General features: G+C 50.5%; 1 protein-coding gene and 1 non-coding gene across 2 annotated transcripts in view; one reads left to right on the plus strand and one right to left on the minus strand.

Annotated features, from left to right (window-relative positions):
- The window catches only part of HHAT (hedgehog acyltransferase), a 223,980-nt gene that overhangs the window by 15,236 nt on the left and 183,924 nt on the right, over positions 1–24,820 (plus strand). Inside the window, 3 exon segments of the mRNA XM_028530785.2 lie at positions 13,148–13,261; positions 20,397–20,591; positions 21,569–21,784. Coding sequence (XP_028386586.1) covers positions 13,148–13,261; positions 20,397–20,591; positions 21,569–21,784 — 525 coding nt within the window.
- LOC114512189 lies at positions 4,220–4,336 on the minus strand. The gene has a single exon (XR_003685771.1). It is a non-coding gene; the product is annotated as a U5 spliceosomal RNA (small nuclear RNA).

The following is a 24,820-nucleotide window of genomic DNA, read 5'->3' on the forward strand; positions in this document are numbered from 1 at the left end:
AAAACACCCAGCGCATACGTGCTTGGTCCGGATGCCCAGTCCATGTTGTTGTGGTTACTTTTCCTTCCACGATTGATGACTTCCTTGTTCTGGAGCTAAGATGTGCTGTTTCCCTCCCCCTGGCAAGGACACAATGTTCTACAGAGAAACACTTAAATATTATTTTAAAATGCAGTTTAAATTTTTGCTGAGATATTGCTGCCGAGAGGAGCTCTCAGCAGTCTAACGTTTTACGAAGAGTTCCACGGGGAATCGGCTCCTCGTTTCTTTCCCGAGGACGCCTCTGCCGGTGGCAGGTTTCTGGGATGGAGCGCGCTTGTAAGGAAGCCAGGGCTCTCAGGAGTGGAATGGGGGGCTTCACACTGCCTGTCGGGGGGTCAGGAAGGAACGATGGGACCAGGAAGGGAGCCTGATCACTGTGTCTTTGAATGTGAAGTAAAGACGCATTTGTTTAGCTACTCAAAATTTTCCCATAAAGACTTTATGATTTAGCTTAATTTATAAATTACTCTGTATTTACATGCTTTCAAAAGACAAGTCCTGGCCCTGGCTGGTGTGGCTTGGTTGGTTGGCACGTTGTTCCGTGCACTGAAAGGTCATGGGTTCGAGTCCCAGTCAGGGCACATACCTAGGTTGTGGGTTTGGTTCCTGGTCAGGGCCCATACAGGAGGCGACTAATTGATATTTCTTTCTCTCTCTCTCCCCACCCTCCTTTCTGTTTTGGTCCTTTAGTAAGGCCCCCCCACCCCCTCCCCACCAAAAACAAAAACCCAAGTTCTGTTTTGATTCATTTAACAAATAAATATTCACCAAGCTCCTAATGTAAGAAGCTTCCAGGCAGTGTGCTGGGTGCTGGGAGGAGGTGATGTTCCTGGCACAGTCTGTCCTCCCTGGGCTCTGAAGTCGGGAGGAGGTGATGGTGAGATAATAAGGTAGGTGATGCAGCCACCCGTGGGGCGTGTGGAAACGCAGGTGCATTAATACCTGTAGGTACTGGGAGACGGTGGGGAAAGCTGGGTGGGGAGAATGGCATGAGAGGGAGAGTCATTCAGCCTGGCTGGGAGGTGGAGTGAGAGGAGAGGGGGTGACACAAGATAGACAGCGGCCATTGGGTGCCAGGCGTGCAGTCTGGACCTGATTGGGGAGGCGTGGGCAGTTACTGAGGGGTCTCAGGCCACTGCCGTGTCCTCTGTGGTCTCTTTCAGGAGAGACCCCCACCTGCCTTGCCTGTTCCTCTCTCCCCTCAAGGTTTGTACATCCCTGGAGTTAATGCCGTGGAAAGTACATCTCGTAATGGTGTTGGAAACCCATTCGTGACTCCCCATTCCTCATGGTTAGACAGGCCAGGGCCTGTAGCCGACGTTCGGGCCCCGTGGTCTCGCGGCCCTCCCTGGTTTGAGCAGCCTCAGCTCCTTGTGGTCACTTGGTGCCACTGTGACAGCATTGTGTGCCATTCCCCACAGATGCCTTGACGTTTGCTACATGTGACATGCCCCAGAATGGTAGGCACTTCCTGTCTGCTCAGGGACCAGCCCGCAGGGAACCTCCTCTGAGCCCTGCCCCTGCTCCTCCGCCTATTAATGCCCGGCTCTCCCTTCTCCGAGTCCCTTTCCCAGGGCACTCCCTGGACCTCTCTTAGGTATCAGCTACCTGTTCTCGATGTAAGAGGATCTTTCGTCACTGCCTGCCCTGCCCGGCACATAGTAGGTGCTCAGCAGTGTTTGTGGATTGCGGTAAAGCTGCCTGCCTGGTGGGAGGCTTACTGTGAAGGAACGCTGGTCCCTAGACGACATCTGCTTTGTTCCCCGTGTCTACTCTGGCGCATCTGCAGGCTTCAGGCCTCTCCTCCTCCCCCTGCGCCGCAGCCCCTCAAAGACGACTCCAGCCTTCCCACCCTGTCTTTGCAGTCCTCCCCACCTGCTGGGAGCCGATTAGGAAGCGGTTTGGCTGTGCCTGTGACCTTGCAGCCTGTCCTTATGAACAGAAAATTGGGTGTTATGCAGCCTGGCCCCTTAACCCAGGCGGACTGCTGGGCCCCGTGCCGGCCCTTCCGGCAAAGAGACTGTGAGCCGAAGAGTCTTTGTGTGGCGGAGGCAGGAACCCCACAGACCAGTGAGGGAGGGAGGGTCCGTCAGCAGCCGGTGGGCCCCATCCCTTTTGTTAGCAAAGAGCTCCTGCTCTTCACCTGTCAGTACCGTCTCTTGTGTGCTTTCATCCCTGCTGGATCTCCCTCTTCATGCGTAAAAGACCTGCAGCAGGAGAAAGTGAGGGGCAGGCAGCGATTTCCCCGGGAGGGTAGGTATGGGATGTGTAGCTCTCTGCCTGATGGGAAATAGGATCTACGACACAAATGGATAAACCTCACAATTGCTTATTAATTCTTAGCCACCAAGTGCCCTGCTTTGTCCTCCTCTTTCTTTTGTGTCTACTCATTCATGAAAATATTATTTGCTTCATTATAAAGATCCTCGAGGGAGCCAGAAGATAAGGTGAAGTTCAAACCAAGGGTTTAGCTCTGTGACACTAAGTTCAAGCACATGTGTTTGTGGGTATGAGAGACAGGGCGGGGCGGGGGTGGGGAGCAGAGAGAGAGTGTTTTCCATGAATACTTAGTTAAATCTTGAGCTGGTAATAACAGGTATAGGTCTGGAATGGGGAAAAACTTCTTAGCCACAAACCAGCCGGTCTACTAGTAACTGTGGGCTTACCAGCTGCTTTGGGGCCGAGGCTGTGATAGGTGTGGGGGTAAACGGAAGTGAGAAGCATGGTTTCTCTCCACAGGAAGCTTGTGTATACTCTGAGCGTTGAACAGAGGGCGGAGGCCTCAGCCAGGCTGAACAGACTCCAGCTGCCTACAGCCAGGACAACCGGCTCTGTCTGTGCGTCCCACCTGAAAACTGGTCCTGGCGTTCGTTACCGTTAACAGCGTCTTGCTTTGCGTGTGTGTCCCTGGCTGGCACAGCCAAACACGGCTGGGGGGACGTGTCGCCTTGGAGCAACCAGGGACAGCTCTCTGGAGGAGGCGGGTTGGAGCTGAGCCTTGAGTAGAAGGGACGTGTTTTGAACTGACCAAGCCTGTTTGTTCAACAAAAATTCCGTCCTTTGATTCTATTCTTGGTTGGTTCTGGCAGTTGGAGGTAGGTAGCGTTCAACGTCTTCCCGTCCCACAGCTTCGCTGCCAAGTGGTACATTGTGGGCGGAGTCTGGATATGAAGTCTGCCACATGTGCAAACATGTATGAGTGGCATGTACAAAACCCGCCACTGAAACCGTTCCCGAAAGCTCGGGCAGCCTCTGGGCTCGGCCCTTAGGGAAGCACTCCAGTAAGCGCCTGTGGGGAGGACTCACGGGAGGCTGCTCTGGACTGTGGGTCCCCACTGGGGCACGTTAAACGTTAAGAACCACCGTTCGGAGGTGCGTGAGCTAATTTATACCACGTATTCTATAGAAGTGGTCTAACTGGCAGGATTCCGAGAGGAGAAGGAGCAGAGATTGTTCCAGGCTAGAGCAGGGTGAACAGTAGCGTGCAGCTGAACTCTGGGGAGACGTGGAGGTGGGGAGGAGGGGAGACACTTCCTTCTCTCACACTCCCTGAAAGCGGTGCCTGTCAACATTCTTCACAAGGTTATTACCTTTCAAGATCACGACATGACAGGCGATGCGTCTCTTTAAAAAGAAATTAGAAGCAGCTGCAGGGTGAGAGTGAGATCACCGTGCCCGCGGGAGACGGAGGGCGGTGTCTTTGTGTGGAACCGACTGGAGTCACTTTCAGGATAGCTGCGGCTGTTAAGTTTGAGGTGGGTTAGTTGTCCATCAGAGTTTTGTGGCCAGGATTCCTGAGAGCAAACCTCAGACCACATTCTGTCACCTACAAGCCACAGAAACCAGTGCAGAGCCACCTGTCTTAGGGCTGGATTGCGGCCCTTTTAGGAGCTTGTAGTACTAGATGCTGTAGAAGGGGTGTATGTGGTTCTGTGCAGAGCTGGGTTCTGAGCTTTGTCAGGCACCCAGCCTGGGGAGAAAAAAAAAGTTTCTAACTTGTTAACCCAATGTTAATCACACTATCAACTACTAAATATTAACCTTCTTGACAGTTTGTATAACCAACCAGTATCTTTCCTACACCTACTTCTAGAGCCAATAGACACACTTAGTAAAGGAAAGGAGCTATAATGTAAAGCCTTGCTTTGTAAATGTCTTTCTTTTATACCAGCATATTAGCCTTGCAAAAAGCAAGGCCTCAAAAAATTGAGTAAACACTCAGAATTGTTCCTCTCCACGGAAATCTTTAGTAAAAGGCGAAAGATTTATACGATCTGAAGAGAAACCAGAGTATGCTTTCTGGGGTGCCAAACTCCTTACTCCAGTGACTGCAGCTCCCAATTCACCGACGGTGGCTCTTTGTCCCTGAGAGGTACTTCCTGCCTCAAGTTGTACAAGGAAATCTGTGAGAAGGTTTCTTGTAGTTAGAAATGTCGAGTTAAAAAGAAAAACCTTTTAAACTTGAAAGAATTGTATTCTGTGCAGGGGACTATGGGTATGCAGATGAAGTGTGAGTCATCACCCTTGGGAGTACAAATACCTTAGTATTCACACGGTGTATCTGGGGCCACCGGTAGGGGGCTGAGCAGAGGTCAGAGTAAAGAGGACAGACCAAAGTGAAGTGTGGGAGAATTCTTTCACATCTTCCGCCCACTTTCGTGGTCTTCCACGCAGGGTGTACAATTCAAGGAGAAAAGTGGTATCTGGGATTATGAAGGTCTCCCCTCTTGTCCCCGCTGGATGGATGGCAGATGTGTTAGTTTTTTCTTCTTCTCTCTTTCATCACTCTTCCCTTTCTTCACGGGCCTGTGCCTTGGGGACCTTCAACATTTTGGGATTCCGTCTGGAGTTACAGTCTGCTAGTGCCTGCCCACCACAGAGATGTTATGTGGTAACTAGTTTCCCCAAACGTGTGGAGACTTCCTAGGCAGAAAGCACAACCTCTTTCTCATTCTATTACACTATTTTTTTTTTTGTGGTCAGGACCCTAGCTTATTGACAACCTTATTAACTGTTTGCAACTCATTTCTCTCTCTCTCTATATATATCTTGTAGAAAATGTGGTTAGCGTTCTTCCAGTTTGAGAATGTGGGGAAATAATGTAGTTGTGCCTTTGCCTTCATACTAGAATTTAATATTTCTTTTTAGAAGTGTGATTCATTCTTCGTTAGCTCTAGGAAGAAAAGGAGAAATGTAGAACAGGCCCCGCAGGGAGACAGAGTCTGTACTTGTTGGATCAAGTGTGTGCTTAAGTCTGGCATAACCTGGAGTGACCTCCAGGCGGTAGGCAGACAGCAGTGTAGCCAGAGGAAGTCACTGAGTTTAGCTGGTAGTTAGGTAAGAGATTCAAAGAACTTACCCACCTCAATCAGATCCTCTTGATTTAACTAAGTCCCTGAGAGATTTTCTCTCTCCTTCTTCACAAAACACCTCCCTGGCCCCATGAAACCCTGGGCCCATTGTGAGGGTGAATGTAGAGAGGGGACAGGACCTGGCCCAACAGTGCAGACTGTGCGAGTTCTGTTGGCGGCATGCCCACCACTCCGCTCCCCCCCCACCCCGCCACCCCTGCCTCGGGAGAATCTTCACCTGCGCAGGGTGGTGAGGACATTTAAGCAGAGACTCTGTTATGTGCAGGAGAAAAAAAAGTTCTGTTAATGAAAACATTTTATCTTTGAGGAAATGTTGGCCCGGCAGAGTGTTGTCTCTGGAAATTGTGAGCAGTAAAATAATTTAGTTCGCATTATTTTAGAAATAACAAAGCATCTGTTGAAAGAAAAAGAAAACTCTCCCAATAATTGCTAAATGAATCATTAGGCTGAGTTCATCCAGAGAGCAGCGCCGCTTCTGTGCGGAATTTCTATAAATACGTCCCCCTCTTTTCCTTCTCCTTTGGAGATTTATAGGCCATTAAGGTGAGCTTGCTGCCTTGGAGCGTGCAGGGAAACATTTATGCATTTGGGTGTCTTATCAGGTTTCCTCAGAACCTTATTTTTGTTCCGTGTGATTGGGAATTAGATATGGTCTCCAAGTAAATTATGTGCGTATGATGCTATTTAGGAAATAGGTAAACAAGAATGTCTCGTATTTATATTGCATTTCACTTTTTTGCAAAATTCTGGATACAAAGGTAAGGAAAACATAAATATATTCAGCTCTCCATTGTTTTCTCTGTCTGAGGAGGAATGAGGTATGATAATGCAAAAAGCTGACTGGCAGTAAGGTAGATAATTTTGTTTAGTTTTGAGATACATAAATAGATTCACTGGTGAATGTGTTCTAACGTTAACACTCCTTGCCTCTGTTGTCTAGTTCTAGAACATTCCTTGGACTGACCTAGCTAGTGTTTTCTTCCATTCTGTTTTCCTCCACTGAACAGACTTATTTCAGAATAGTTTTCTACAAAGGGAATTGTTTTCATAATCCTTCTTTTATAAAGCTAGAGCTGAACTGCAATCAGATGAAAAATTCGTTCCCAAGTCTGTGGATTAAGTCTGCCGTCGGCGTAAGCAGAAAGGAATCTCCTGTGGGAATTTCAGGAGACCTCAGAACAGTCAAAGGGGCCGGAGGGGCAGGCTCTCAGTGAGCCTCCAGGAGCAGTTCCCAGAGTGCCCTGCAGGTCGGGCTGGCGCCCCGGCACACGCTGCCACACCGCGAAGCTGCTGTACCTCTGGGCCCACTGGGCCTCGGAGTCCCCACCAGGGCTGCTGCGGAGCAACCGCTGCCCTCTGCCTCCGTGTCTTCGGGAGAGTCTCACTGCGGATATTTCTTTATGTTTCTGCACCTTCAAATTCTTCCTGTGTGTTCCCCAGAAGCAAGGTCATATGCAGATATGCTAGCTGCCCGGAATTCTGGGAAATGTAGTTTTCTGCTTTCAGCGTCTAGCCTGTAGGAAGTCATTCTAGCGGGGGTTGGGGGAGTGTTGAGTTAAGCGGTGCTATCTGACAAATAGCAGATAGCCGATATTTTATTTGGAAGAGAAGGTTAGGATTGTTGCTTTCCATGACATTTCAGATGTTGCAGTTTTTCTGAATGCTGATGTTCCCCTTTGGTTAACTGTGGACTCACTCCTTTAGAGTCCACGGTTTTTAGAACCGTTCTCCTTTCCTTTTTCTTTTTCTTTCTTTTTCTTTTGACTGTGTTTGGAGGATCCTGAGTAGCTCAGCTCGCCCAGATTTTACCATGAGTACCTCCATCTGTTTCAGGATATGCAGCTTGAAAATTTCTGGGTTTATGTTTCTGGGGCTATCAGAGAAAAATAGTTTGTTGTTTGTTTATATAATTACTTAACAAAACTTGCACCAGGCACTCCACTTTGTCCACCTCTTTGGAACGAGTAGCTGATGCACCGGAGAGCAGGTCTTGATGAGCGAAGAGAGTCTGCAGAGCAGATCATGCAGTAGAGCTGGCCCGGGAGTTTCTGTTCTCTAACTGTGATCGTAAAGGTATTTAAGGGCGGGCGCCAGGGCCTGCAATTTTTGGAGATTGTGCTTCTACTGGGTTCTTAAAATGATTTGACCCATTGTATATGTCTTCAATTTATTCGGCAAGCTTTTATTGAGCATCTAGTACGTGCTGGTCTCTTGGGGGTTACAGTGCTGACTGTGTATGTCATTCCTGTCGGAGAGGAGCTCACGGTTCAGTGGAGAGGCTCCTCAGGAACCTGCGATTAAAGCACAATGTGGTAAGTTGCCACGAGAAAGGTGGCCACAGTGTTTTGTGGGAGCAGAGATGAGGGACGGTGGGTCCAGACTGTAAACGGATGGGTTAGGAAATGATCTCTGGGGGAGGGCTTGCCCGAAACGAGACCTGGAAGGTGGGTCATCATCATAGTGATGTGTGACGGATGGGTTCCTCCAAGTAGAGGGAGCAGAGGGTGGGAAGTTCTGGCTGTCTCAACACTGCACATGTGGGAGAGCGTCAGAGGGTCCACGTGGCTGGACTGTAGGACGGGGGTGGGGGACAGGTTAGGGGAGGACGATGAAGGGATGGGCAGGGCCACATAAGAAGGGCTGCATGAATCTTGCTTAGAATGTTTCCCTGGAACACTAAGGGGAAAATGTGAAGAATGTTAAGGGCAGTGGGGAGGGGGGCAGAGCTTAACACACTCAGGTGTGGTCTTAGAAACATTACTTTGGCGCTGTGAGAGGGGCCAGATGGAGAGAACAAGCCTCAGTGTGCAATCAGCAGGACCTTGGACGGAAGTAAGTCCAGCACGGAGGACAGCAAGGAAAAAGATGAGCAGGAACCCCAAGTTCTTCCCGGTTAACAAAGGCTCATCGGCGGGCAACTGCTGAGACTCTTCCATGGCCTCCACAGGGCCTGCTTCCTCCGTAGCTGTGGGCCTCAGATCTGACCGCAGATTACCTGACAGCGCTGTCCGTCTGTGTGCTGAAAACAGTGCTCCTGACCTGCTCCCACTAGGTGGTGAATGAGGGTCTGGGAGGCCTGGCAATCCCTTAGAACAGGGGCGGGCCAGCTCCGGGTGTGGACACAGTCTGGCCCTCCGCCTGGCTTTGTAAGTCAAGTTTCACTGGAACACAGCCGCGCCCCTGGGTGCGTGTACTGTCTGCGGCTGCTTTCGGCTGCACCGTCAGAGCTGAGTAGTCGCCACGGAGGCTGTGGCCCACAGAGCTGAACATAGTTGCCGTTGAGCCTTTCTAAAAGTTGGCTAACCCTGTTTTCGAGGGACTATTTTGATAACAATAAGAGGATGGATTGGGAGGGACAAGTTCAACTTTTGGTACATTAACTTTTCCGACTTTCGACTTTGGGCTTCATGGATCAACCCCTTTAGCTTCCGTGATCAGACTCAATTCTAATTCTATAAGGAAGACCGACGAGCCCAAGGTCATAGAACAGTAGCGGACAGACCTGAAACTCAGGCCTGGGTTTCCTGGGCGGGAGCCGGTCTGGTTTCTGCCACACGCAGCCCACCGTCCCTGCCCAGTGGGGGCACGAGCTCAGGGTGAAAACGGAGTCTGCTGCAGACAGGCAGGCCCTCCTCCAAGGCCACCCGTCATCATCCCCGTCCTCTGTGTTCTCGGTGTTGCTCGGTGGACATCAGCGTCCCTGGACCTACCTCCAAGTTAGTGGTGCCAGTGCCCTCAGTTCGCTGAGGGGACCCGTCACAGAACTGAAGACCTAAGGCTTCGGATGGACAAAGGTCTGCAGGATCGTGAAAGGAGATGGGGAAGGAGCAGAACGTGAAGAAGTTGTTCTCCGTTTGAGGCTTTACCATTGACCTTGAAATGTGTAGCTGAGCTTGGAGTCGAGAAAGCTCTCACTTGCAGGGGCAGGCGGGTCAACCCCTTTCTTACCCGAATCGTTGACCATGAGTTTTTGGCTCATTTCTATTTGTGAGCTCAGCTCGCTGTCGGGTCATTTTCCTTAGGTAAATGTTTTAAATGGGGAAGGGTAGACATAAGAGAAATGTGTTTATTTCCTTTAAAATGGCTATTTTCTGAAAAAAAATTGGCGATGAAAGACTGTAATTTTCCTTGATGTGATTTTTAAAATTTATTTTAATATATTTTATTGATTATGCTATTACAGTTGTCCCACTCCCCCCCCCCCCCACTTATTTCCCTCCAACCTGCACACCCTCTGCCCAACACATTCCCGCCCTTTAGTTCATGTCCATGGGTCATACATATAAGTTCTTTGGCTTCTACTTTTCCCATACTATTCTTACCCTCCCCCTGTCTATTTTCTACCTACCATCTATGCTACTTATTCTCTGTACCTTTTCCTCCTCTCTTCCCCTCCCACTCCCCTGTTGCTAACCCTCCTTGTGATCTCCATTTCTGTGGTTCTGCTCCTGTTCTAGTTGTTTGCTTAGTTTGTTTTTGTTGTAGGTGTGGTTGTTAATAACTGAGTTTGCTGTTACGTTACTGTTCATATTTCTTATCTTCTTTTTCTTAGATAAATCTGTTTAACATTTCATATAATAAGGGCTTGGTAATGATGAACTCCTTTAACTTGATCTTGTCTGAGAAGCACTTTATCTGCTCTTCCATTCTAAATGAAATCTTTGCTGGATAGAGTAATCTTGGATGTAGGTCCTTGCCTTTCATGACTTGCCTTAGGTGTACACCAGGGTGGGGCAACCCAGTCACTGGGTTGTGACACCCTATGTGCAGGGTGGGGTGGGGTAGGGGGGTAGTCTGAGAGGGATTAGTGCTGTTTGCTCCACTCTCTGCTGGATTTCAGTCACTTCCCACAAGCAAATTGGACCCTTCTGGTGCTGACTCCCGGGTGGGTGGGCTTGTGTACATTCTAGGACCTTGGGGGTCTCTGCAACGAACTCTCCTGTGAGGCTGGGAGTGTCTCCCGCTGCTGCCTCAACCCCCATGCAGTTTTCAATTGGTGGTTTGAGGCTTTATTTCCCTGCGCTGGGGCCTCAGGTTGCCTGGTCTGTCTCGCTCCCCAGGTGTTCCTCCTGGTTTATCTGCACATGAATGTGCTACTGCCTGCTCCACAAGCAGCCACCTCTGAGGGTCGGGGGTTGAGGGTCGGGGGTCAAGGGTCGAGGGTCGGGTCACTGGGGTCTCCACGCTTCCTTGCTTCGAGTCCTCTCCACCCAGCTTCCTGTCTCTGCCCCTCCTACCGGTCTGGATGAATATTTCTTCTTTAACTCCTTGGTTGTCGGGCTTCCATACAGTTTGATTTTCTGTCAGATCTGGTTGTTTTTTGTTTTTAAGTTGTTGTTGTCCTTCTTCTGATTATGCGAGGAGGCACAGTGTGTCTTCCTATGCCTCTATCTTGGCCAGAAGTCCTATTTTTTTAAAAAAAATATTTTATTGCTCAATTACAGTTGTCTGCATTTTCTCCCCACTCCTCCCCATACCCCACCCAAACCCTCCTCCCTCCCTTGCTTCCACCCTCCCCTTTGGTTTTTTCCATGTGTCCTTTACAGTAGTAGTTCTTGAAAATCCTCCTCCCCACTGTCCCCTCCCCCTCCGCTCTCCTTGATGTGGTTTCACCAGCACAGGGTTTTCAGTAGTCCTGGGCCTTCTGGTGGGACATACAGGTTTTCTGTTGGTTTCTTCTACTTCATGAGATATTACATCATTTTTCCCCTAAAAATTACACTTGGAAAAATTTTGAGACATAGATAAGCCTGGTGTCATTAATTCTAAATAAAGTCTTGAGTGTTTAAAAACATCATTTACATTAAAATGGTAAAATGTTTGGCTCTTTTTGAGGGGGAATGTTAAAAAATCCAGTCTCGGCTTTTAGTGTATTTTTACCTGTGTTTCTGGAATTTCACACATGTGGCCTCATCACACGACCTGGAGCTGGTTTGCCTTATTCAGTTAATGGACCCTCCATTGAGCTGGGGTTGTTGGGGTTCAGGCATGAGCTTGGGATCAGGGGTCACGGCCGGGTGATGGTTCGACTCTCTGCTCTGCTGCCGCCGGGCTGTGTGGCAGGGCACTTCCTGGGCCCTGAGGGGACCGGCTCCAAACGGAAGGAACTGGACCAGACCCGGAGTTTTCCTGGGGGCGGGGCTCTGTGAGGAGGTTGTATGCGTGTCAGTGTTTATCAGGATATAGGGTGTGAGGAACATGTGTCATTTGGGAATACACAGTACTATGTTTCTTCATTTTAAAAATGAAAAAAAACCCCTTATTTTAACAAGTGGCATAGTATGCAGCATGATACAATCACGGCTGGTTCACACACGATGGGAAGCATGCGGACCACCATTAGTGGCGAATGTGTGTTTATGTTATATTTAGTGAGTGCTGTGCACCAGGTCCTATTTTGACATAACGAGATACTTACTCTCATTGAACCTCACAAAACCCTAGAAGACCTGCACTGTCATCACAGGAGCTGACAGAGCAGGAAGGTGAAGTTCTGGCTCAAGGTCATCACAGCCGTGTGTGGGTAGACCTGGGGTGCAAACCAAGCTAAGCCTGCAGCCTTAGCTGCTAGGTTTGCCACCTCCGCCTTCATAGTCTTCTTTGAATCAAAGTCAATTTTATCTATACTTTACCTTCTGGGAAAAAAATTTTACAATATGTGTAACTGGTATGAAGGTTCCCCTCAATCCTCAGGTTAACCCCCCACTCCCACATTTTACTCTGAATCCAATTAATTTTGCCCCGGAGTTCTACTTGCAGAGACTGATGAGTTGTTCAGCATCAGCAGTCCCGGGGGGAGCCCTGGCCAGTGTGGCTCAGTTGGTTGGAACACCATCCCGTAACTGAAAGGCTGTGGGTTCAGTCCCAGTCAGGGCACACGCCTAGGCTGCAGGCTCGTTCCCTGGTGGGGGTGTGTACAGGAGGCAACCAGTCAATCGATGTTTCTGACTCTCAACCACCTCTCTCTCTCAAAGCAATGAAAACACGTCCTCGGGTGAGGAAAAAAAGTCACTGGGGGATTCTTTCCCCAGCCTCCATGCCCAGCTGGGCCGCCATGACCGCCCCGGGGCTCCTGAGGCTAAGAGCTTCAGGGTTGTCCCTCAGTCCCAGGCATCCCCGAGTCCCATCTCGCCAGAGCCCGGTTCACCTTCCTCTCCAGGGCGCCGCATAGACACAGGGGCTGGTGCAGATGCAGACACAGGGAAGAGAAGCCTGCCTTTTACTCTTTCATTAGAATCTTATAGGGAAATAGTTAACGTCTCCCTCAAATTATCCTCTTGCCTCCAAACGGCAGCGAGAGTTAACACAACCTGAAGCGATTTTCCTAGTGTCCGGTTTACGTTTCCCGTGTTAAGCGAGGACGCCTGGGTAGCTGAACTGAGTGGCCTCAGCTCATCACGCACACCACCTGTGTGATTGGGTTGAATTCTTTAACCCTGCTTTATTTTTTACAAAATGGGTATAATAATAGTTTCCAGTCCACAGAGGTCCTGGGAGATCAGCTTGAACAAAGACACTCGTCTGGAGAATGGCAACAACCAGCCAAGCTGGAGGGGAGCGGCATGCGGGGGCGGGGGGGCTTGGGGCAAAGGCTGGGAGTGCTGCTGAGTCCCACTGTGCAGAGGCTGGACTCCCATCGGCCTTCTTTGAGCTGGTTTATGAACTGGAGTTTGTGCTCTGCCTCAGACATGCACTGGAACCCTTCTGATAAACTCCTCTTTTGGCCTGTTTAGGACCGGACTGACTTTGAGTGGAGCTTCTGGATGGAGTGGGGCAAGCAGCGGCTGGTGTGGCTTCTCCTCGGCCACCTGGCTGTGTCGCAAATGGCCAACCAGATTGCGAGGAAGGTACGACTGTGCGCGGCACTTCCTTTCACACCTCTTTCTCCTTTGCTTCTTGTGAAGATAGAGCCCTGAGCTGAGAGTCAGTAGACATGGATGCCAGCCTTGGAAGCCTGGGAAAGAGGAGAACAAATTGTTAATGATAGATCAGACACTCACGACACAGAATTAACACATTCTTATCCTGCACTTACTTCCTCCAAGTTATTTGTCAAAGCAATGAATATAAAGGATTGGAAGTAAAGCCACAGTTATGCGCATGGGTGAATTTGTGGGTTGCAACACTGAGCTAATAGGGTAAGTTGCAGAGCAGTCTCTCAGATATGGTCCCACGTGCTTAAAGCTCAGGAGTGCACAAACCAAAGTCACACTTGCAAATTTACGAAGAAAGAGAAGATGGTAGAAAATAGCTACAAAATTCAGGATGGTGGTGACGCTGGCTGGGGAGGGACATGGACGGGCTCCGGGTGGCCGCCCAGGGCCCTCTGGGCACTGAGAGTCTTGCCTTTCTTCAGCTGCTTGTGGCTGTGCTGGTGCTGTTTCATTTTCCTTTGTACACCCGGCAAAGTTAATAAATATTCCTTTCTCTGTGCTTGATGTTCGATATGTTTCTGATTGATCCTGGGGAGGAATGAAGCGCCAGGTAGAAGGAAAGGCGAGGTTGCCCTGGGCACCCTGGCCTCTGCGTGTCCTGCACTCCCCACGCCCCTGTCCTGTGCATCCGGCCGGCGTGGCCCTGTCTGGTGGGTCTGCTTTGCTCCCCTCTTGCTCTTGCTACTTCTTGTTCGCCTCTTGAAGGTCAGTCAGTCTTTCTCTAGCTTTCTTCGTTATTGTTCCCAACCCCCTGCTATCCTTTTCAGGTATTTCTTCCTAATTGTCACTTTTAGAGAGAGGGGAAGGGAGGGAGAGAGAGAGGGAGAGAAATATGGACAGTTGCCTCTTGAACGCGCCCCCACCTGGGGTGTACCGGCACTGCAGGCACGTGCCCTGACCAGATGGAACCTGTGGTCTTCCGGCTTTAGGGATGGCGCTCCAGGCAACTGAGCCACACCCGCCAGGGCACTACTCGATGAAGTTTTAACCACAGACATACTGAGTATCTGTTTATGTACTGTATGCATGCCTGTGCTTTATGCTTTTTCTTGTCTCCAAGAGCCGATCTGCCCTCTGTTGGAGGAGGTGTAACACCCTTCGGGAATGTGGAATGTAGATGAACTCTATCTTCTTGGCTTGATGCTCTTCCCCCTTTCTAAACTTCTGCAATTGTCAGCTCCTCTTTTGCACTCACTACCATCAGAAGTCTGCCTAGGTTAGAATATAGATGTCCTTCCACTTAACTTGCTTGTAATTTTGAGTTAAGGCTCTTGCCATCTTGGGAGGCAGTGTTCGGAATGGCTGAATCCCAGCTTTGGGGGTGTAAGCTACACAGTCTTAAGTTAGTCTTTGGGTTCCTTCCCTCGTGTGTGCAACGGGGGTGGCAGCACTTGCTTCTTGGGGTAGCGCCGAGGGTCTGATATTTTTTAAGGTTCTGCTTGCACGTGATAAATGCCAAGTAAGTGCTGGCATCTGCTGGCGTCCGCTGGCGTTTGGCGTGTGCTGCGTGTGCGGTCTGCGTGTGCTCCTGGGGGCCGTCTCCTCCACGGTGTTCCAGCAAGGAGGCGGCTCTCTGGAGACAGCGAAGTCTGCAGGGGCGGAGGCTGTCTGTGCCAGCACACCACCATTCCCCTCCCGACTGTCTTCCTCTGACCCTATTTCCAGTGCCCGCTGGGTCCTGGGGGAAGAGATTGGGAGACACCGCCCCTTCTTTGGAAAGTTGAGTGAGAAGTTACGGTGCAGAGGAGACCAAACTCTGATCTCAGTGCTGGACCTGATGTGGTGGTGGGCTGGGTGCCTGGGGGGAGGCGTGGGCCACATCTGCCTCGGGGTGACAGGGAGGGCTTCTGAGGATGTGGCTTTGAGCTGTGGCTCGAAGGAAGTAGAGTTGTTTGCTTAGTTCAGCTTTGCATCTCATTACCAGGCACGGTGGACAGGCGGACATGTCTTTTTGTCTGCGGGGCACATCTTTCCCCAAGTCGGCAGGAGGTGTCTGTGTTTTCTCTTGGAGTGAGGCAGAGTTCACAGAGTGATCTTTGTGTGTGTGTGTGTGTCTCTCTCCCGTCCCCTCTGCGGCCACAGGTCTGATTTGTGCGACAGCTGTGAGCCGGGCTCTGGCTGGGGCTGGGGCACAGTGCTTGCCTTGTCTGTGTCTGCTGGGCCCTTATGTAATAAGTAGGAACCACAGCTTTGGCCCGTTAGCTCCGCGCTGTCACCACCTGGACGGAGTGTTCCAGATGGCCTGAATTCGGGTGGGTGTTTTGGACCTTACTCAGGGTGGAAGATTTGGGCTGCAGTTCCTGTGTTTCTCCACCCTTTGGAGGCATCGGGAACTGTGGACGGTGCGGTGCAGGGCCGGGCGTCAGCAGTTCTCCGGGATACAGCCCTTAACCCCGAAGGGTCTTCCCCCTCCGTCTGTCTGGTCTCTCACCCGATCTCTCCCTTGGGGAGCCCTGCCTCCTTCCAGAGACAGGCAGGGTAGTTTCCAAAGTGTGGTTTTCTTCCTTTTTCTTTTCCTTTTCCTCTTTTGCCATGACAAGTAATAAAACTTTCCACTGAGCTCCTTGGCTGAGGTTAGGTGCCTTTCCTCTGGGCAGGGCTCTCGGGGTTTGGTGAGCCTGAGCTGGGGCCGGTGCCCTGGGAGGGGAGGCCGAGTGCCCGGGCCGGACTGCGGGTCTGTTGTGCTTGGACTGCGTGCGTGCGGGGCGGGGCGGGCCGCTGCCCCCTTCTTGCACGCCCCCCCCCGCGGCCTCACCACCACCTGAGACATTGTGTTCTCTGCCCTCAGAACTAAAAATAACCCCGCACGGACGTTTCAAGAAGGCTGGCCTGGTTTGGGGGGGCCGAGGGTGGGTGCTGTTGCCGCCCTCAGGGCAGAGTTTTCGCTGCCCCTCTCACCGGCAGAACCCACATCATTAGCATCTGGGCCCGACCGGCTGAGCTCATCGGCCACAGGACCGAAAAGCACGTTGGCTGAGATGAGTAAACTAACCTCTGGAGGACCGCGGTGGGCGGGCGCGCCCTGCCAGCCCGTTCCCGAAACCGCACACCTAATGGGAATCTCAGGCACTAATGGTTTTCCTGGAAGCAGACTCCGCCGCCGCCGCCGCCGCCTCCACCGGCGCACGTCCAGGGAGGGATGAGGTCCCCTCTGTGGGGGCCCGCCGGCCTGTGCGCCCGGGAGAAGCAGGCCAGGATGGAGGTGCTTGGACTCGGGGCTGGTTTTGTTTTTCCCCCCGTTTGTTCGGGGAGATGTTATCGACATATTTTTTTTTTTTTTGGCAGCGGCTGCCCTCGATTGTGTAGTATGTAATAAGCTATGCCACGAAGAAGGATTATTGATCGGCTCCTTTTATTTGCTTCTCGATCAACGCTCCCCCAAGTGCTGTCTGGGCAGATGTACAAAAAGCACTAACGCGCAGCGAAGTCTGGTGCAGTTGCCAACAGGAGTCCGCGCCGAGGCTCCACATTCTCGCTCCTCCCCACAGAGACGAGATAATGAGGGAAGCTGCTCAGGCGCATCCTATTATCAGTCTGCGCTCACAGCCCAGAAAAGCAGGAGTGTAAGGAGCGCTGGTGCGAGAGGGGTTGCTGCCAGCCAGCCCTTCCTGTGGCTGGGCCCTGCCTCCCCGTGGAGAGGCTCTGAGGAATGTAGATTTACAAGAGAAAGGAGGGCCGGCTCTGGGTCAGTTCTCAGCAGTGCTGACTTCAGCCTTGGAAATGTGCCAGCTCACTGGGTCTGTCCCCCGGAAGACTTCCGTGGGGTGACAGGCAGCAGGTTCTGTCACCGAGGTCGGCTTTCATAGCCTGGTGCCTGCGCCCTACTGGGTGCAAACTGTTTGAGGTCCTCCCAGCATAAAAGACCCCCGTGAGTGGAGAACACACAGCAGGCAGTGAGAGGTGATGTGCATGTTCCACAGGCACTGGCAAAGCGGCCTTTGATTACGAGGGGTGAAGTGGTACAAGCAGAGACTCTGGAAGCAGCAGGATCTCACAGCAGTGGACCAGAAAGCCCAAAACATTGGCGCTCATTTCTCGTTGTTTCTTATTCATAACTACCAGGTTAAATCCCAAGACTTGGAGAAGCATATCCATCTATCTGTCCATCCACACATCGACCCATCCACCCCGCCCATCATCCACCCACCCACCCAGTATTTATGAAACACCTGCTGTATGTTCGGTACTGTGTTGGCTTCTGGGTTTACACTCTTAGAATGTGAACAAGACAGGACTAGCCTTCTGAGGGAGGCCAGCAAGTGGGGAGCCAGAGCCCCTTCCCCTTTGGAGAAGTGAATCCTGTGTAAACGCAGGGAGCAGGGGCACGGGGAGTGAGGTTGTCTCCCTCCTTCAGTCTGGGCAGCAGGCACTGTGTCCCATCAGAAAGGCCAGTGTATTCTTAGCTGGCGTTGTCTTAGTGCCACAGAAGTTTCTTAATACGTTGCTCTTCTTTCCCTGCCTTCTTTTTATCTTCTGTTAGAAACTGAAGAGCCTGGAACAGAGCCAGTCAAGGGGGTTGGGATAGTTCTGATGAACTTTGCACCTAGCAAAGTTCAAGCATATCCATCTATCTACCCATCCACACATCGACCCATCCACCCCACCCATCGTCCACCCACCCAGTATGCACCCAGCAAAGTTCAACCTGCCTTATTTTCAAGCTTCAGGTTGCTCACACTTTGTCGTCCTTTGAAAGAGCATCTCGAATGCAGATGAAAGCCCCGGTGAGGGACCCCTGCATGCCTGCCAGAATGGCTCCGCTGCAGCCTAGTGACAACACCACATGCCGGTGAGGATGCCCACATGGTGGATCACTCATCCGTTGCTGGTGGGAATGTGAGATGGCCACTCTGGAAGGTTGTGTGGCGTTTCTGGGAGCACTAACCATGCAACTGCCATGCAACCCTGCGAGTTCATGCTTGGGTGTTTATCCCAGAGAAGTGAGCACTCGTTTTCACACAAATGCAGATGTTCATACTGGTTTTGTCTGTAACAACTACAAACTGGAAATAGCCCAGATGACCCTCGGTGGGCGGATGGTTAAACAAGCGGTGGTACGTCCATGCCGTGGAATGCTACACGGCATACGGGGAGCAAAGCTTTGATACCCGCAGCAACTTGGATGACTCTCCAGGGAATTATGCTGAGGGGACAGCTAGTCCCAAATGTGACATGCTGTTTAAGTTTCCGAATGAGGGATGGAAGGCTGCTCATGCTATATCAGCATTTTAGTGGAGTTTTGAGGATGGGATTTGAATCGCATTTTTATAGACAATGAAAAGCAGTACTGTGCAGGTGTTTCTTCGGCGTTGCTCACACCTTTCCTTTTCACCGCCTGTTCACGCTGAGTTGCCTTTACCTCCTCAGGAGAAGGAGCAGGTGATCCGAGGGTTGGTAGAGGACGTGATGTGTACTCGAGAGCATTTTCTGTGAGGTCTTAGAGTGACGTCAGGTGTCGTCCGTCTGTGCTGTTTGGCAGGAGGAAGGCGGTGGGGGGTGAGAACGTGGGGCCAGCTCGTGTGCCCCAGGGCAGCTTGTGTGAGCACAGTGAGGTTCATCAGGGCGTCTCACAAGCAGGTCTGCACAGCACTATTGAGTGTATTTCCTGAATGTCTGTTCAGCTTTTCCAAGTTGAAGCAGCTTAAGTCTGTGGTTAAATTTCGAAACGAATCCCAGAAAACAGGCTTTTTCCAAATGGATCAAATAGCACTTAATAAAAATGTAGCCAGCCATGTGTATGTATAAGCATGTAGCATGAGAAAGAATTCCAAGTGGTAAATGCTGTAGGTCATGGTGGAAAAGAACCCCCTTTTTTTTCATTTGTTGTAACTACTTCTTAAAATAGTCTTTGGCGACCTTGTTCCGTATACTCGCACTCTGCCCAGAGGTGAGTGTTTGGGGGAAAGTCTGAGGCAAATTTATGCGGCCGTTTTCTGTGGGTAATAGGATGGAAAAATAGTAAAAATGAGCTGCAGATTTCTTTGATTTTGTTGGAACTTGAGAGTGCCTGACGTAGTCACCCATTTCGAATGTTTTCTCTTGAGCGGGAGCCGTAGGTGTAGGGAAAATTGCACTCCAGCAATAACTTGGGAGAGTTAGCATCTAAGCATGGGATTTGCAATTTTCAGCCCACAGCTGACTTGCCCTTAAAGAAGTCCTTGTTTTTACAAGAAGACATTCCTAGAAACCACACTTTTTAGTGCACACTGAACAGACACATCATAGTTTCCTATAGAAATAACAGCTAGTATTTCTGCTCTATGTACGATGTATGCATACACCACTGTAAGCATGTTACATGCATTTACTTACTAAATTCTCACAGCGACCTTCTGAAGTAGACACTGGTACCATCCTAATTTTATATATGAAAAAATCTGAGGCACAGAGACATTGAGCAAGTTTCGTAGGGTTACACAGCTAGTTAACGGGCGCGCCAGGGTTTATTTAGGCAGCTGGACTTCAAAGCTTGAGTAATTAAACTGCGATGATATGTTGCCTCTCAAACAATGTTAAAACATTATTGTGGTTTTAAGGATGACGGATATGGCCAAGAGTATATCATAAAAGCAAAGACATGTTAATTGATCTATTTAGGCATTCAATGTTAATCACTATTAAAACTTGATAATTAAAAGAAAGGTATTCTCTGATTCTCCTAAAATAAGACTAAATGTTTTCATCAGGTTGACTGTGCAAAGGCCTCAATATCTCAGAAAGCAGGTAACATACACTTTCTCTGTGACATAAATGTGACTACATAATATGCTAATAAATAAAAATGTAACTAGATACTTAATTTTGAATCTGTCGTTTCGACTTGCGAAGCCTCCCGTGGTTTGGACGGCCCGGGCTTCTCCCTGAGACTCCATGTTCACCGGTACTCGCCTCCGCCTTCTCTTCTGCGGGATCCTGCGCACAGGGGGTCGCTCCTAAGCACCGGCCTCTCCGGTGCGGGATCTTCAATAACAATGCCCCCTAGCTCACCCCTCTCTCTTTCCTTCCCTCCCCGCCCTCCGTGTCTCTCTCACTGGGTCCCCGTGCGCAGTACAGACCCTGGATCCTCACCACCTACGGAATGTGGGCCTGCTGGTGCGTGCTGGGGGCCCAGGGAACAGCCATGATCTTCCTCCACACCATCGTTGCCTTCTGCGTGGCCCAGTTCCGGTCGCTGTTCCTGTCCTGGCTCTGTTCTCTCTTCCTGCTCTCCACACTGAGGCTGCAAGATGTGGAGGAGATGAAGGTAAGTGTCGCTCTCCCTTTACCTTGTGGAAGGAGGTGGTCCCTTTGGCAGTGCCCCCAGCCGGTAGATACCTTTGGTTTCAGGCAAGAATCAGTTGAACAACTGTGGTGGGGCTCCTCCTAGTGGCCACATGGGGTTGATGCATGTGAACCCTGGTGTTGCATTCTGCAGTCAGGTCTTTTCCAGAGAAGTCCTCCGAGGTTGCACAGGGCTAACCCTGTACTTTTCTCCCGGTTTGGGTAGGCATAGATGGTGGCACATGTCACCGGAGCAGAGGGTCAGGAGTAAAGGGACAAGAAAGCAACAGTTCCCTATGCATTTAACAAAACATCATCCATCGGGTGCTGTACAATTTATAGGAAACTTGCACATTCCTTGCCTCATCTGGCACCACCGCAGCCCCTGAGGCAGATAAGGCAGGTATTTCTTTGCACAGAAAATGTTGGGAATTTTATTACATCCTCTTGCTGTGGAACTGGATCTCCCACAGTGTCTTAATTTTGTTCACTTGTTCATTCATTTGCTCATTCGTTGGTTCAAGTGAGGGCACTTAGAATTGGTGTGCTGGGGGTCGGCAGTCAAGGGAAAGAGCATGGTGGGGCAGGTAAGCTAGTGGACAGCCTGTGTGCCTCTCTCTGTCTCCGGAATTGTGGGAGGAGCTGTCAAAGCATCCACTGGTTGTGGCTAACATCCCGGTAACCCACGGGAGGTATCTGGTAGATGTGGATCTGGAAAATCTTCCTTGTTGCATCAGGCTTAATGCTAAGCCTGATGGTTGATGTCAGAGGCACTCCTCTGCCCACTGCTTATTAACTGCTCGTTTTGATTACCAAGGAGATTTTCCTGCTGTTTAGTGGTTCTCGACTCCCTTTACGGTACAGCTACTGCTCTACCCGTGGGAGAAATCTCCTTCCTCAGAGACTGGACGATGTGCCTCCTTGCCGCTCATGGGCTGTTCTCCCCTGTTGGCTTTGCAGAGAGGGTGGTACAAGACAGAAAACGAGTACTACTTGCTGCAGTTCACGCTGACCGTTCGCTGCCTGTACTACACCAGCTTCAGCCTCGAGTTCTGCTGGCAGCAGCTGCCCGCTGGGCGCACCTTCTACTCCTTGCCCTGGATGATGGCCTACGTCTTCTATTACCCCGTCTTCCACAACGGGCCCATCCTCAGCTTCCCGGAGTTCATCGGGCAGGTGGGTCCCGGGGGGTGGGATTGGTGTTTTGACATGTTCCCCCTGAGTGTTCTTATTCGGGGATGCCCACAAATTTAAAACACACATTATTGTCTTGATTTTTTTTAACATAATAAGTAGTTCAGGAGGAACAAAGCCTTCTGTGAGAAAAAAGCCTTCAAAACTAAGGTCGACTTGTTCCAACCCTGATTCTCAGTGGACTGTGGCAACCAGGAGTAATAAGTGGGCGCAGCGAGGAACTCGGGGAACCCTGCAGGTAGTCCCGGGGGGAGAAAGAATTGGACTCTCGTGGTATTGCTTGAAAAGTAGGAAGAGAAACTGTCTAAGCTGTTGGTTGGCAAATAGTATTTATTTTTATTTTTACAAAACTTTATTTTTACAAACTTCTATAGCCTGGGACTTGTTCGGGGCTACTTAGGTGGGAAGCTGAAGAGGCGGAAGGCAGCAGTGCTTTCGGGTCTGGGAGCCTGGTGCGGCCCAGGGCCCTGCCTGCCTTCTCCCGCGAGCAGCCTCGTCGGAAGCTCTTGTCAAGCTGCCTTCATCGCTCCCACCTCACTCTTCCTCTTACTCATACAGTTTTGTCTCGCTACACAGCTAGCCTCATGGAACACATTTATGAAATTAATTCACCTGCGGTGTTAGTAATTGAAAATACCCCAAACAGCGTTTCTCAGGGACCTTGCTTCCACCCACGCCCAAACAGAACGGTCCTGATGGAGGTGAGGAGAATGATGTGCATGCACACGCAGTGCACACCTGCACCGCAGTACCTATGTGTACACAGATGTGAGCACACCACACACACATGTGCAAGCCCCCACACATGTACACACAGGCCCAGAAATGTGGTTTAAGGTGCAGGGCCAATGGCGCACCTTTTTGGAGGACAACATGAAACCTGCCCCCCAGAAGAGTCCTAGAGTTCTTAGAAATCCCTTAATTGTGTCTTAAAACTTCCACTAACTGATGCTTTATACTCAAAAGTACCTTTCTGCAGTGTAATAGTCATGCCATGTTTTAAAATGTCCAGTTACTTAACTTTTTTCCCTCTGCAGATCTTTAAGTGAAATTGGTGTTCTAGGCAGATTCACGCTAACATGTGGTCTCGCACACCTCGGTTCGGGGTACCCGGGATCGGTCATCCTTTTGTCCTGAAGTAATTTTACGTCTGTGTGAAAACTGTGTTTACAATCACTGTGTAGAAGACAGAGGTGGTTGGTGATGGCAGCTGGTCTTCTAACCCTGGTTCTCAGAGTGTGGTCCCCGGACCAGCGGCATCAGGGTCACCTGGGAACTCGTGGGAATGCAGGTGCTCGGGCCCACCCTAGCCCTGCTGAGTCAGACACTCAGGGCATGGGGGCAGGGGGAGGGGGCCCCCAGGTGATGCTGATGCATCTGGAGATTGGGAACCACTGCCCTTGTTACAGAACAGACCCAAGGACAACATATCTGTAACCTGTAGACCCAAGGGGGTATATGATATAATATTACTGAAAGGATCCCCCACTAGGTTCGCTATGCCCACTGCCAGAGGAAAGACATCTCTCAATGCCAGAGATTTGTGAAAAGGAAAGGAAATATTTATTTAAAACTATACAGACTTAAAGTAGTGACCTAATGTCTTCATTAAAATATTAAAGTCCTTTAGGGTACCCCCAGACGCACACAGTCCTTCCTTCTCCCTCTGCCCTAAACTGGGGTACTGTATCACAGGAAAAGGAGGAGAAGTCTGTGATTCAGGCTCCCGGCACCATCAGCTGTCTTGCCACCATGATCTCCAGTTAATTCAAAGCCATGTGGCACCTTCTCATGGCCCACCAGCAAGAGTCCTTTCACCCCTTTTTTTCCAGACAAAGTTTCTCCTTCCTAAGCCACGTGGCAAAAGGGAGCACCATAAAGCCACATGGTTCTCACTCTCACCAAAGCTGTGGGGGTCCCTACTCTCCCAAAGCCTCGTGATTCTCTTTTCTCGCATGGCTGCCAAGTCTGGGTTTAAATCCTCACGCCAACCTTCCTCTGCACCCCCATTTCTGACTCCTACAATCAGTTACACTTGCCAGGATTCCTGTATTCTTCCAGGTTTACTGGGCTGCCATCATGAGTCTGGGCAGGTGTGGCCCCATGTCATAGACCCAGTCATCTCCAAGCTCTCACTCAGGTGCTGTAACCAGGGGGAGCTGCCCCCCAGTCACATCTTGGGTGGAAGTCACTCCCGTCTCCCTGGCTCAAAGCATGGCCACAGCTATTTAACATATCTATGAAACCAGTTAAAGGTTATAGATATGTTAAATGACTGTGCCAGAGCTTAGCTGCAAAGCTGTTGCTGTACAAAATAGCTCCGCATGGTCCTGCTCCATGTGTCCCTTCCCCCAACTCACACCGGTGGGGGGAAGGGGTGAGGACATCCTTTATATCTTTCTAATATTTCCTGGACACCTTGAGTTCTGGACCCCATTCCAAATCCCTATCTTGGGTCCCCTCTGGGCTGCACCCTGTTACACCTGAGCTCCTCTGAAGATGAGGGGTGTGGGGTGGGGTTTGGTGGGCACAGCGTAGGGTGGGTTCAGGTGCTCCAGGCTGTCTCTTTCACAGTCTCCTCACCATTGTGAGCTTTGAATTCTTCCCAGCATTTCAGCCAGTAACTTTGGACTAAATATCCACATCCCGCCCCCCCCGCCCCCAACACAACACTCTGAAGACAGTAATTCTCAGAGAAAAATGGACTAAATCCAAAAGAGGAAGCACGTTATGTTCCTCACTGCCTCTCACCCAGTGAGGAGCTTTGCCCCATGGATGTGCACTTTGTTACCATGCAAATGGTCATTCTTCTTTCTGGTTTCCTTCTTGGAAACTGTGCCCTGGAGGCCCATCGCAGGGTCCCGTGTTCCTTCCGGGAGCCAAGCTTTGAGCTCATTGCCCACCTGAGCCCTCAGCCAACGGCACCGTTCTCTAGAGTTTCAGTCCGGGGAGAGAAGGGCTGGCATCCTGCCCCAGGGACTCGGGTGTGGAGCCTGGGTGGCGTCTGTGCCTTACCTC

This window comes from Phyllostomus discolor, chromosome 14, assembly GCF_004126475.2.
Source record: "Phyllostomus discolor isolate MPI-MPIP mPhyDis1 chromosome 14, mPhyDis1.pri.v3, whole genome shotgun sequence".
Taxonomy (NCBI): domain Eukaryota; kingdom Metazoa; phylum Chordata; class Mammalia; order Chiroptera; family Phyllostomidae; genus Phyllostomus; species Phyllostomus discolor.